This window comes from Chelonoidis abingdonii, chromosome 5, assembly GCF_003597395.2.
Source record: "Chelonoidis abingdonii isolate Lonesome George chromosome 5, CheloAbing_2.0, whole genome shotgun sequence".
NCBI lineage: Eukaryota > Metazoa > Chordata > Testudines > Testudinidae > Chelonoidis > Chelonoidis abingdonii.
The window spans coordinates 101,987,070-102,000,929 of NC_133773.1; the positions used below are offsets into that span (position 1 = coordinate 101,987,070).

Here is a 13,860-nt window from a genome sequence, read left to right on the forward strand (position 1 = left end):
GTTCCAATGTCAGCTCTCAGCTTAACTATTCTGAGTTTCGAAACTAAAACTATTTCAAAAAGATCTGTCTCCTTTGAAAAGACAATACACTACATGGGCTCCAAAAGAGGAGGTATATTTCAAAGTATGCTAATGAATTGGACCCATCAAGTTTAAGGCACCAGCAGAGGGTGTGTCGGCAGGAGGCATGCTTAGAAGTTTCTTCCCCATGAGCCCAGCTGTAGCACTCTAAGACCTGGTCAACACTAGAAAATTAGATCAGTATAACCATGTTGCTCACAGATGTGAAAAATCCATACCCTTGAGTGGCCTAGTTAAGCCAAACTAAGTCCCCATATAGACAGTGCTATGCGGATAGAAGAATTCTTCCACTGACCTAGCTACTGCCTCTTGGGGAGATGGACTACCTATGCTGATAGGAGAATCGCTCCTGTCAGTGTAGGTAGCATCTAAACTGAAGCGCTGCAGTTGAGCAGATGTGCTTCTGTAGTATTTTAAGCACAGATATATTCCAAAACAGATTTTGAGTAAGACTAAGGTAGAGTAGAAATTTTCTTTGAGGAAGGTTTTGTGGTAAATAAAGCTACAAAACATAAGAAGATAAGACTTCTTATAGTTAGGTAATAGTAAAACCTCATACTACATATTTAAACTAGGATTTCTAAATATTGTAAACCAAGAAACAAACTATAATAGTTCTCTCTGCAGGAAAACAAGGGTTGTTAAAACAGTGGCAGAAGAAAGTTTTAAGTAAATAATTCACTGACTCAGATTGTATACATTTTCTGAGTTATGTGCATCAAATAGAGAAATAAAATACAATTCTTAAAGTATTTGCCATTATGCACTGTTGCTAACACAATGAATTTATGAGTATTTTTACAAATAGTTGCTAATATTTTAGGTTTATTTGCATAAATGATAAAACTGAAATAGTCTTTGTTTATCCACTTACCAAATAAACTGGCAAACTTGGAGAACAGGATTCCCCCGAGACTTTTCTAACACTACAAAGCAGAAGTATTTTTTAGGACCTGCTGTTCACCAATATGCTGTAATATTAGCACTATAATAGTCTATCTCAAGCACCATTATAGTCTGTCAGAGTTGGAAACCTGATGAAAAGATTTTATTTCTAATATGCTTTTTTTATATATATATTTTTTGAAAAACTGAAGAATTCTTATATGCAGGGAGTCAGATTTCCAAGTGTGGTATAATTACTTTGGAAAAGTAGTCTCTTTGTTTCATCTGAAAGCCTTCTCTGAAATTCTGAGTACGGCTAAGCAGTACTGAATTTCTCATTCTCCAAAATTATGGTTTGATCGTTATATTATATCCCACTATAATGTCCATCCCAAAACAGATCATCACTCATTCTCGAATCTGAAACTGATAGAACTGCCATAAAAACCTTATTAACCCTCCATTACTAAAACACCACTCACAGCTGCCAGCAAGATACTTTCAGTACAAAAAATGGATTGTTTCCCCACCATTTATTCCAAGAGATTATATACACATGTCTATTTAAACCTGATATTTTATTTTTATGTTAATCTCTACTAAGAATTTTTGATGTAGTGTTTGAATATGTAGCCATTATGATAAATTCTCATAGACTCATAGACTCATAGGTCAGAAGGGACCAATATGATCATCTAGTCTGACCTCCTGCACAAGGCAGGCCACAAAACCCTGTCCATACACATTTATAACAACCCCGAACCCATGACTGAGTTATTGAAATCCTCAAAATTGAGATTTGAAGACCTCAAGCTGCAGGGGGAATCACTCGGCAAAGCCGACCATGCAACACGCTGCACGAGGAGGTGAAAAACTTCCAGGCCCTGCCATCCGCCCTGGGGAAAATTCCTTCCCCGGACCGCCAAATATGGCGATCGCTAAACCTGAGGCATGTGGGCAAGACTCACCAGCCAGCACGCCAAGAAAGAATTCCTCTGCACTCAACTCGCAGTTACCATCCATCCAACATCCCCACTCACAGACCATTGAGGGCAGAACTTATCTGCCGATAATGCCAAAATCAATTGGCCGCAAATTAAACTATCCCATCATAAACATCCTCCATATACTTACAGCTTAGTCTTAAGCCAGATAAGTTCTTTTGCCCCATACTTCCCCTCGGAAGGCGTTCGAACTGTCACTCCCGAATTGGTTAGAAACTACGTCTATTTCAAGTCTTACTCTAATATCGCAGTTTGTAGCCATTTTTTCGTCTCGTGCCTACTATTAGTACTAAACTTAAATAATTCCTCTCCCTCCCTAACGCGTTATCCCCTGATCATTACTATAGAAGCAACGCATATCCCCCCGAGCCTTCTTTTGGCCAGGCTAACAATGCCAAGCTCTTTGAGTCTCCTCATTAGGCCGATTTTCCGCATTCCCTCGGACATCCTAAAGTAGCCCGGTCTGCTGAACTGTTTCATTTGAATCATCTTCTTAACATGGGAATCCAGAACTGCACACAATATTCCAAGTGGGGTCTCACACCAGCGCCCGTATATAACGCAAATTAACACCTCCTTCTCCTGCTGAAATACACTCGCCCGATGCACCCTAAACCGCATTTGCTTTTTTATAACAGCCATATCACATTGGCGGCTCATAGTCCATCCTGCCTATTCAACTGCATACACCCAAGGTCCTTCTCCTCCTCCGTCGTTTCCCACTGATGCCGTCCCAACATATTATCTAAAATCTTTATTATTAATCCCTAAGTGCACTACCCTTGCATTTCTACTATTATATTTCATACCTTATTATTACTCCAGTTTACAAGTTGGTCCAGATCTTCCTGAATAGTAATCCCGGTCCTTCTCCGTGTTAGAATACCCCCCAGCTTCGTGTTCATCCGCAACTTTATTAACACAGTTCGCCGCTCTTGTGCCAGGTCAGTAATAAATAGCGTTAAATAAGATCGGTCCCTAAAACTGATCCTTGAGGGACTCCGCTAGTAACCTCCTTCAGCCTGAACAGTTCACCCTTCAGTAACCCGCTTGGAGTCTCCCCTGTTAACCAGTTCCTATCCACCTTACAATTTCACATTCATCCCCATCGGTTTCAATTACTTAACAGTTCCCATCGGAACCGTGTAAACGCGCTTACGTGAAATCGAGGTAAAATTAGATCACCGGCATCCTTTGTCTAAGTAATCGTCACCTTCCTCAAAGAAGGAGATCAGTGGATTTGGCACTGATCTACCTTTAGTAAATCATGTTGCAATTTCGTCCCAATATACACCATTTGAGCCTCAAGTCTTAACCACTTTCTCCCTTAAAAATTTTTTCCAAGACCTTACGACACGACGACGCAGCAACAGGCCTAATAATTCCGCGGATCACTTTTATTCCCTTTCTTAAAAATCGGAACACGTTAGCAATTCTTCCAAGTCGTAACTGCACGCGACCGCCGAGTTTCACCGATCGCTTAAACATTCTCCAGCTAACAGGCTCGCAAATTTCACCAAGCGGCCAGTTTCCTTTAATATCCTCGGGTGGAGATTGTCGCGGTCCCTCCGATTTTGTCCATTAAGCTGTTCAAGTTGGCCTCGTACCATCAATGGCGGTAAATATCCACATCCCATATCCAAATTCCGTTTGTATTCCTCCCATCGTCCTAAACTCCTCACTAGTTTATAAGACCGAGGCCAAGACTTATTTAGATATTGGGCATGCATAGTGTTATCCTTGACCTCCGTTCATCCTCAGCGTATAGCGGCCCCACTTCTTCCTTCTTTGTTTTCTTCTTATTTATGTGGCTGTTAAAACCTTTTACTATTGGTTTTGATTCCCTTCGCAACGGTCCAGGTTCTATCGGGCTTTTAGCCATCCTCACTTTAATCCTACACGTCTGACCTCACTAAGGTAGCTCCTTTGCTAATCCCGCCTTTCTTCCACTCCCGTTAAGCTTCTGCTTTTTCCTAATCCCTCTCTGGATTGCTTGCTCATCCACTCGGCTACAACTCCCGCCCCATGTTTTTTCCCCTTTCTTGGGATGCAGGCTTCGACAGTTCCCGCAGCTGCCTGACTTAAAGACAATTCAGCCTCCCTCCGCATTAAAATCAGAAGGTTCCTCCGTCCAATCCACTTCCCTAACTAATTTTCTTACTCTTTAAAATTAGCCTCGAGAAGTCGAAAACCCTAATCCCAGATCTACGTTTGTTTTCCTTCCATCTATTTGAATTGAATCAGCTTCATGATCACTCGAACCAAGGTTTGTCCCCTACACCATTTTCTTCTTACGAGGTCCTCACTACCACCAAAACCAAATCTAAAAATAGAATGGCATCCCCTCTCGTAGGGTACTCACACTACTTGAATAAGAAATCCATCCGCTATCACACCAGAAAAATCTGACCCCTATTATTCTTGCAGCATTCGTCCTCTCAGTCTATATTCCGGCGAATTGAAGGTCTCCCATATCAACACATTTCCCCTTTGTGTTTAACTTCATTAAGACATTAAGAAGGTCTCACTCATATCCAAATCAGATCCCGGCGTCTGTAGACACCCCAAGGCTATTCAGGGGAACTCTATCTAGCTTTTTTACCCAGCTGTTTTACCCAGACAGACGCACTCGGTCTTATCTATTCATCAACTTCTTATTGTCATTACAGTTACCCATCATTGATGTACAGGCTCTCCACCCACTTGCTATTATCTTTCCTGTCTTTCAAACAGCACATAGCTTCACATACGACTCAGTCATGAGTACTATTCCACCAGGTTCGTTTATCCCTATAATATCCGTGTTTCACTTCCTGCACAGTAGCTCCGTTCCTCCATCTTGTTCTAGGCTCCTCGCATTAGTATACAGACATTTTAAATTTTTGACGTTTTGTCAGTTAGTGACATTCCTTTCCCCCGTCTAGTGCACAGACTTCTACCACCAGCATCACCCGTTCCGGCTAGTTTTCAACTCCGCTTTTCCTCCTCGGGTCAATTCTTTATGTCCACCAAGGGTATCCCTCCCACTTCGTATTACTTTCCTCTCCCAGGTTAATTCCGGTGTGGAGATCTCTGAACAATTCCAACCATTCCCCCAACTTCCTGTTAGAAGCTCTCTTAATGAGGTCGGCGAGCCTCCATCTCTACGAAGTCTTTTCTCCTCCTTGCTTAGATGAAGTCCACTGAGTCGAAAAAGTCAGTCTGTCCGTAAACGCTTCCCAATGACCGTGACATCCCAAAGACCCTCCTTATAGCACCACTGCCTGAGGCCATCGTGTTTAATATCATAATCTTGTTCGCTCCTTCGTCGCCCGCCCTAGGAACCGGCAGAATCCCCACTGAAGATCACCTGAGCCTGATTTCCTTGAGCGTCTTCCCAGTCTGTAGTCCTTCTTGATACAGTCAGCGAGTGACTAGCCGTAATTATTCGTTCATGAGGACATCAACGGATTTCCTTTCCGCTCCCGCTAGGATCCTTTTCAGCTCGATCACATCCTGTACTTAGCCCCGCGATCAGCACACCCTTCTGTTCTCCACGGATCAGGTCTAGTTACGGCCTGTCTATTCTTCTCAGTAAACTCCAATCCGTTAAGACTTGCCTTTTCCTGGCGACAGTGTGATTCTCCAGTCTATCCCCTGCACCCGCTGGCTGCAAGCCCTCTCGATTCGTCTTCGCCCTCGCAATCGTCCTAGGGCTCATACTGGGTGTCGCCTCCATTGACTCCTCCCCTCCTTCTGCAGGACTAGCTGCTCGCCTCTTTTTCCTCGCCCTCTCTCCTTCAGCGAGCACCTGCTGTGGTCCATCTTCATTTTCCAACTCACCAAACCTGTTCCTGAGTTCTATTTCTCCGTCGCTGGCCCGTCGAAAAATTATGTACTAAATCAAGAATTGAAACTGGAAATAAAACTATGAAAATATACCACAGCACCAGGATTTAATCTTTTCTGCCATTTAAGAAAGAGGGCTAACTAGCAAATTAAGGCCCCCACACCTGCAATTAGATCCAGAGGAGCAGACCCTTGCACTTAAAGATTCTGAGCACAATCAGTGAGGCTCCATACAGGTGCAAGGACAGTCTGTGTGAATCTGTCTGCAAGTTGGGGCTCAGAGAAGCATAAAACGTACAAATCCAGGAATTGTAAAAGTTTTTGAACATTTTCAAAGGATTGTTTGTGATGTTTCTTTTGAGGATTTAGTCATTCCCTAGAAACAGACAAAAGATTAGAATTTAATGAAGAGCCAGATTATTCTGCTCTCAGAAGAAATACTGTAGCAAGTCATAATGCACAAAAGGACTAAATTCAGAAACTACATTTTCCACTAGGAACACAACACCAGAAAAACAGAGAAAACAAAACAGAAGCATACAAATTTAATATGAATTCTCAGCAGTTCTAACACAGGAAACACCACCACCTAGTGTTCATACAGCTACAGCTATTCACAGAAAATTTATTCAACATATTTTGCTCTCTTAGCCATAAACAAACATTTGTTTTTTGAAACTGTTCTAACACTTTACAAACACTGTGTCCACAAACTATGTCTTAGACTGTTTTTGGCGTGTGACTGGGGAATAGTCACATGGCTATGTTCCTACCTACTCAGACTGAATGACCAGAAAAAGAAAGGATATTTAAGAGGGCTTCATGGACACATTTTTCACAAGACTAACTCACCAAGACTGTTTTTGTGATTGTGAACAACAGTTCTTCCTACTTTATGTTAATTATTATTTACTATAATTCTATTAGGTACTTAGCAAGGCAGTATATCTAGCAGCAGCCAACAGAACATTCATTTTAACAAGTATTTCACTAGGTCATTTGCTTGCACAAAACTACTCAAATAAGCGTCACTCCAATCTAGATCTGCCTATTTTTATTTTTTGTTCTAGAGATGTAAAGCTTGAAAGGTTCCACGGTTTATGGCATTTACACCCACACCCAATTTATCCTATGAAGTTTAATAGAGAACTCGGTCTTTTCCGTAATATTTTTTAAAACCAACATATGGCTGGTACACAGCAAGTATAAAGTGCTCTATTCAGTTCTTCAGGTTGATTTAGAATGTCTATAGGAAGGACAACCACCTTTTACACGCTATATGTTTAAGAGTAATTTTTATAGAAGATGGTTGATTTCATCCTTCACTGACCTGATTCTCAGGTCTGGGCAAGCTTGTCTTTTTCACTACCCCAGATTATGAGGCTGTTCAGGCAATTAACTATTCCTAGAGTGCAGAAGCATTCCAGCTACACTACCTTGCTGTTGGCCACAACCCCTATGAAGTGCATTGTCACAGAACTGCTGCAATCAATTTACAGCCTGAAGCATGAAAGTTTATTACCCCATTATTGCATGAAAACTATCCAGGTAGGAATTGTGCAAAATATGAGAACGTAAGAATGGCCATAGTGGGTTGGACCAATGGTCCATCAAGCCCAGTATCCTGTCTTCTGACAAGTCACTGGCACCATTCAGAGGGAATGAACAGAACAGGGCAATTATCGAGTGATCCACCCCATCATCCAGTCCCAGCTTCTGGCAGTCAGAGGTTTAGGGACACCAGAGCATGCGGTTGTGGCCCTGGCCATCTTGGCTAATAGCCATTGATGGACCTATCCTCAAATTAAGTTATCTAATTCTTTTTTAAACCCAGTTATACTTTTGGCCTTTGCAACATCTCCTGGCAACAAGTTCCACAGTGCGTTGTGTGCTGTGTGGAGAAATACTTCCTTTTCTTTGTTTTAAATCAGCTACCTATTAATTTCATTGGGTGACCCCCTGGTTCTTGTATTATGCGAAGTGACAAATAACGCTTCCTTATTCACTTTTTCCATATCATTCATGATTTTATAGACCTCTATCGGGTCCCCTTCTTAGTTGTCTCTTTTCTAAACTGAAGAGTCCCAGGCTTTTTCAATCTCTCCTCATTTGGAAGCAATTTAATACCCCTAATCATTGTTATTGCTCTTCCCTGTACTTTTTCCAATTCTAATATATCTTTTTTAGAGCTGGGGTGACCAGAACTGCACATTGTATTCAAGATGGGGGTGTCCTATGCATTTATATAGTGGCATTATGATATTTTCTGTCTTATTAGCTATGCCTTTCCTGATGGTTCCTAACATTCTGTTAACTTTTTTTGACTGCAGCTCCACGTTGAGCAGATGTTTTCAGAGAACTATCCACAATGACTCCAAGATCTCTTTCTTGAGTGGTAAAAGTTAATTTATACCCCTCATTTTGTATGTAGAGTTGGGATTATATTTTCCAATGTGCATTACTCTGCATTTATCAACACTGAATTTCATCTGTCATTTCATTGTGCAGTCATCCAGTTTTGTGAGATCCCTTTGTAACTCTTCGCAGTCAGTGTTGGACTTAACTAACTTGAGTAATTTGTTATTGTTTGCCAACTTTGCCACCCAGCTGTTTACCCTTTTTTCCAGATGATTTCTGAATATGTTGAACAGCATAGGAGCCAGTACAGATCCTTTGGGGACACCACCATTTACCTCTCTCCACTATGAAAACTGTCCATTACTCCTATTCTTTATTCCCTATCTTGTACCGAATTACTGATTCATGAGAGGACCTTCCCTCTTATCCAATGATTGCTTTACTCCTGGGGCATTCTTCGCCAAAAATAAAGAATTCTGCACCAAAAAATTAAAAATTTTGCACACTATACTATAAAATTCTGCAAATTTTATTTGTCAAAATAATACTACATAATCACACCAGTTTCAATTATTTTGGTAATTTATTTCAAAACTAGAGTGACCAGATGTCCCAATTTTATAGGGACAGTCCCAATTTTGGGGTCTTCTTCTTATATTGGCTCCTATTACCCACCACCCCCTGTCCTGATTTTTCACATTTGCTGTCTGGTCACCCTATTTCAAAATACCTGTCAGCAAGTATTCTCTAACAACACAGACACACACAAGAATTCCCTCAGGACTAGAGTGTTAAAGAAGCACCTAAGACCAACCCAGTTCCTGTTTCTCTGCACCCACCCCCACCCCAGAGCCCAGCCGGGGGGGCAGCCACCAACAACTCCCACTCAGGGGCCCCCCGCAGCCGATACACCCGAGCCTCCTTCCCCCACAAGCCTACCCATGCCCCCTCTCCCCCAGCCCAGACACCAGCTCCCTTCCCTCCCAGAACTCAGCTGTGGCCTCCCCAACCTAGACACAAGCTCCCCTTCCTCCCAGAATGCAGCCGCGGCTCTCTTCCCAGCCCAGACATTAACCCACTCTCTCCCAAACCCAGCTGACCCCTAGTGGCAACCAGCAGCACTGCAGTCCGTTTCTGTGTGGGAAAGAAAATTCTGTGCGGGAAAGGAAATTCTGTGGAAAAAACATTAATTTCTGCAAAATTCTGCATTGTACAGTGGAACAGAATTTCCCCAGGAGTACTGCTTACTTTACATAAGAACCTTTGGTGTTTTCCCTTTTCAAAGGCTTTCTGACAATCCAAGTACACTCTATCAATTGGATCACCTTTGTTCATATGCTTGTTGACATCCTCAAAGAATTCTAACAGATTGGTGAGATATGACTTCCCTTTACCAAAGCCATGTTGACTCTTTCTCAACATATCATGTTTATCTTTGTGTCTTATAGTTCTGTTCTTTATTATATTTCAACCAATTTGTCTGCTGCTGAAGTTAACAAGTTCTTTTAAAAGAAGTCAAGATAAAGTAGAGCAGTTGTGCATATACTAAGCTAGTCTTAACTGTCCATCATGATAAACCCTTGGGAGTGAGAGATGCACAAAAGGTAAATATGTTAGATTAGTAAGAAACTCAAAGTAGAAAAAATGAATAGTAAGCTATAGTGAATGAGTTTAACACTCTGGTTTCTATTTATAAACAGGTATATACATGAGGGAAGAGAAAGAAATTCACATATATTTACATAGAAAAGGGGGGAAAGTGACCAAATCATGTAAATAGCTTCCGTAATTAAATACTTACTGCTCACATCTTAGCTTCCCTTATTTCTGCAGCTACAATGTTTATCCAGCTGTAGATTGTTAAGACAGTATCTTGCTGCAGCAGTGCACAGTCAAGCCCCAGAGGAAGAGCCAGAATAGGCAACCTAGGTGGTATTTCTTTTTTAAAAAGAGAAACTTTGAAATCATGTGTAAGACTATTTCTGTCAAGCACGTCAAACTTGCAAAACTTAGCAGATTCACTGCATAGCTCAAGTTAAGCAGCACTCTATATCCCTATTCTATTCAGGTTCTTATACTGTGCCCTCACCATAGTATCTGAGCACTTGTGAGCGATGAATTAAGACTAGTATCTGTCATGTACTGTGACTTTCCCATTCCTCTGCTCTTTCCAGCAGGGAAAAAGGTATAAGGATTTGTCTTTGTTTGTTCTGTAATAAAAACCTAGTGCTTCATAAGGCCAGGTTGAAGAATTGTGCTTTGCACTTGGAACTGAAAGTAGTGAGCTTTGAGGTGATGGTTTAGAGAAACACCATACAGTAAATCTATGGGCAATGGTCTTCAGTTTCATTTTTGCTTGTCCAACTTTAAGTCCAAAATAAAAAAAGCCTTGTGGGACAAGACTCCCTTTTCATTGTTCTTGGTGTGCCTTATGGAAACTCCCTATAAGATTTCTAAAAATGGTTTAAGAAATTCACAGTAATGAACACCACCTAATTAGAGGTAGGCAAAAATTCACTAGCTACTCTGTGGGAGAGTGTTTTTTATTTTCAGCCCTTCCCACAATCATATTCTATTTCAGGGGTCGGCAACCTCTGGCACACAGCTCACCAGGGTAAGCACCCTGGCGGGCTGGGCCAGTTTGTTTACCTGCTGCGTCGGCAGGTTCGGCTGATCGTGGCTCCCACTGGCCGCAGTTCACTGTCCCAGGCCAATGGGGCTGGCGGGAAGCTGTGGCCAGCACATCCCTCGCTGCTTCCTGCCGCCCCCATTGGCCTGCGATGGCAAACTGCGGCCATTGGGAGCCATGGTCCACCAAACCTGCTGACGCAGCAGGTAAACAAACTGGCCCGGCCCGCCAGGGTGCTTACTCTGGCGAGCTGCGTGCCAGCAGTTGCTGACCCCTGCTCTATTTTTTTTAAAAGTCAATTCACAATCGGTTCAGATTCTTTAAAGGAATTAAAGGAAGAAATTAAGAGGATGGAGATAAGAAGTCACTATTTAAGATGAAGTTTAAAGAAGGCAAACGTTATGGACTGAGGGTACATAGTTAGAGCTAAATTCAGACCAGTTTTAAGCAGATGCAACTCCACTGTGATCAGAAATGTTACATCCCTTTGTACCAGGTACATGTGAATTTTGCCTTTGAGAGCTCAGTTCCTTGGCCAATACACCAATACACAGAGTTACTGTAGTTTCTTTGATGATACATAGTGATCCACACTCTGTACTAAAAGGCATCACTGAGAAAACAATTATATTCACAGAATTAAAGGAAATAGGTATAACAAAGTATGCCCCATCCTCTGCCCCGACTTTTCTTTAGCTAGCTGGTGTAATGCAGTCGCAGATATTACTGTAGATATAACCTAGAGTTGAAAAATAAAAGCTCCATAGCTGAGTAAGCCATGCTATGACACAAAAGAGGATGGGAAACTGACAATGGAAATGAGCCACCTGACAGCTGATTAAATAGCAACCAAAAATTAATACAGGTAGTTCTCCTCAAGCTGTTTAAATTGTCACCACCCTACTTAGCAAACATAGGTACAGGAGATTAGTACTTCAGCGGTCATTTAGGGCTATTTATATGCAGCCAGATATGGATCTTACCATCATGTTGGCTGGGAGAATCACATCCTTTCTGTGGAGTTGCCACTCGAAGGAATATCTGTTGTCTCCATGAATGCCGGCGAGTTCTTATAGGAGTGTCATTGCCAACATCCAGCTGGCTTTGTTTAGACTCATAGTCACTAAAATTACAGAGTACAGAATGGCTTATGAATAAGATATGACAGACACAAGAGTCGTTCAATGACACTGAAGTGTTAGGTTTCAGTGGACATAAAAAACAAAGCTATCAAGGAAGGAAGGCTGTGTCCCCCACACATGCTGGGTCAGCCTCCCTGTGTTAAATGGGTGAAATTCACCCCATTGCTGCAGGCCTGCACAAGGTCATATGTATCACTCAAGTTAGTGATTGGACATATGGCTTTGTGCAGAGTTTGCTTTCCAAGATTTAATGAACTTATTGTCAACATTTTACAATTTATTTTGTGATAATACCTAAATACACACAATGTGTAGCAGGTGTACATACAGAACGGTGAAAATAGTGCATATACACACTAACAAACCTTTACATTATTTGTTAACAGCACTTTTCATTTCTCTAAAATCCCTTTAATTAGCGGATCTCAAGGAGCTCTATTAATATCAGTTAAAACTCTCAACTCCGTGTGAATTAGATGCATATCATACTCCTTTTCATATACATAAACTAAGTAACATAGAGATTAAGTGACTTTCTTCAAGTCACGCTATAGAAATCAGTCACAGAGCTAAAAATAGTCCTCAAAAATCCGGCCTTCTATTCGTTTGGTCTAACTGATAGGCTTCACAAAGAATGTTTTGTTAAAATTCAGAATTAAATAATGAACAATGATATCTGTCCATTTAAAAATCCCAATGTTACCTCTTCCAGGAACTCAAATCATTCTTTATTTTTCTTTTCAACTACCATGGATTGAGAGTGTTGTGGGAATTTGTGTTGAACGCTGAAGGGGACAAATAAGCTTCAAAGAGCAATGGTAGTAACTGATTTTCTAGGCCAGGAATCATTTCAATAGGCTCATTCCAGCCTGAGAACACTGATGTAGTGTGGGATGTACCCTGTATTTTCTTAATGGTGAACTGGTAATATAGATATGCCCCTTTGGGTAGGAGTAGTCAGTAGTGGGAATTAAAGTTGCATTATCACAACATCTGGGTTCAGAAATGGACAGCAGATCCATAGTCATTACAGAACAGAAACCATGGTAACCTCTCGACCTTTGATGGCATCGTCATTTAACTTACTTCATCTATTATGCAAGTGAATGATAAATTATTAATTTCTACAAATGCATAAAGTGCTCTCAAAATTAAAACAAAGAATCCTTTGAATGATACAGTTTTACCTCCAGGCTTAAAGACAGAACCCTACCTTTTTGCGTTCCTAAAGTCAGAGGTGTTATTTTCATCTACAGGAGCCAGAAATTTTAAGAAATTTGGCACAGAGGAGGAAGAATGAAGCTTTTTCCGTAGGGCAATACGGTAGGAGGTGCTGAGAGTGCAGTTGGGAAAAGTGCAGTTTAGAATGAGGAAGTGTAAATATGCAGAATAAAAAAAAAATACACAGTGCAAGCTTCAAAACAAAAATACTTTCAGGCATGAATACCAAGGAAAATAAAGTAAAAACTAAAATTGTGTAACAAGTTCTACTCTGAAATCATATTTGGGTCACCTAACTGTTCCAGTACTAATATACTTTAATAAATTAATTGTCTGCTATGTTCAAGGATTCATCACCCATGTTTCAACCATATTTATTTAATCCTTTAAGAATTAATGGCTATTCTATAGCCAAACAGCTGCTAAAATTGGTAGGTACATGTTCCAGTGTCCCACATTTTTGGAGGGGTGGAGGCGGAAAAGAGTTGACACTTCTGTAACTGGTATGGGGAGGGAGGGCAGCAACTGAATAAGCTGATTATGCAAAAGTGCCTACTAACATAGTAACTTTCACACGACAATAGAATTTTCAGCATCTGATTGTTTGGGTTTGTTACTCTTGTGTCACAGGTAGAAGCACCAATCAAATCTCACTAGAAGCATTTCAGCAAATATAACTCTTGTTCCCAACATCTGTCTCCTAAACTACCTT

At 41.1% G+C, this 13,860-nt stretch overlaps 1 protein-coding gene across 10 annotated transcripts in view; it reads right to left on the reverse strand.

Moving 5' to 3' along the window:
• TBC1D1 (TBC1 domain family member 1) overlaps positions 1 to 13,860 on the reverse strand; it is a 199,882-nt gene that overhangs the window by 63,529 nt on the left and 122,493 nt on the right. For 8 of the 10 annotated variants that reach the window (XM_075066528.1, XM_075066526.1, XM_075066524.1 and 5 more), the window contains 2 exons: positions 13,141 to 13,260; positions 11,769 to 11,908 (listed from right to left, as the gene is read on the reverse strand). In XM_075066528.1, coding sequence (XP_074922629.1) covers positions 11,769 to 11,908; positions 13,141 to 13,260 — 260 coding nt within the window. The remainder of the gene's footprint in view (positions 1 to 11,768; positions 11,909 to 13,140; positions 13,261 to 13,860) is intronic. The other 2 variants (XM_075066530.1, XM_075066529.1) reach the window with 1 other exon arrangement.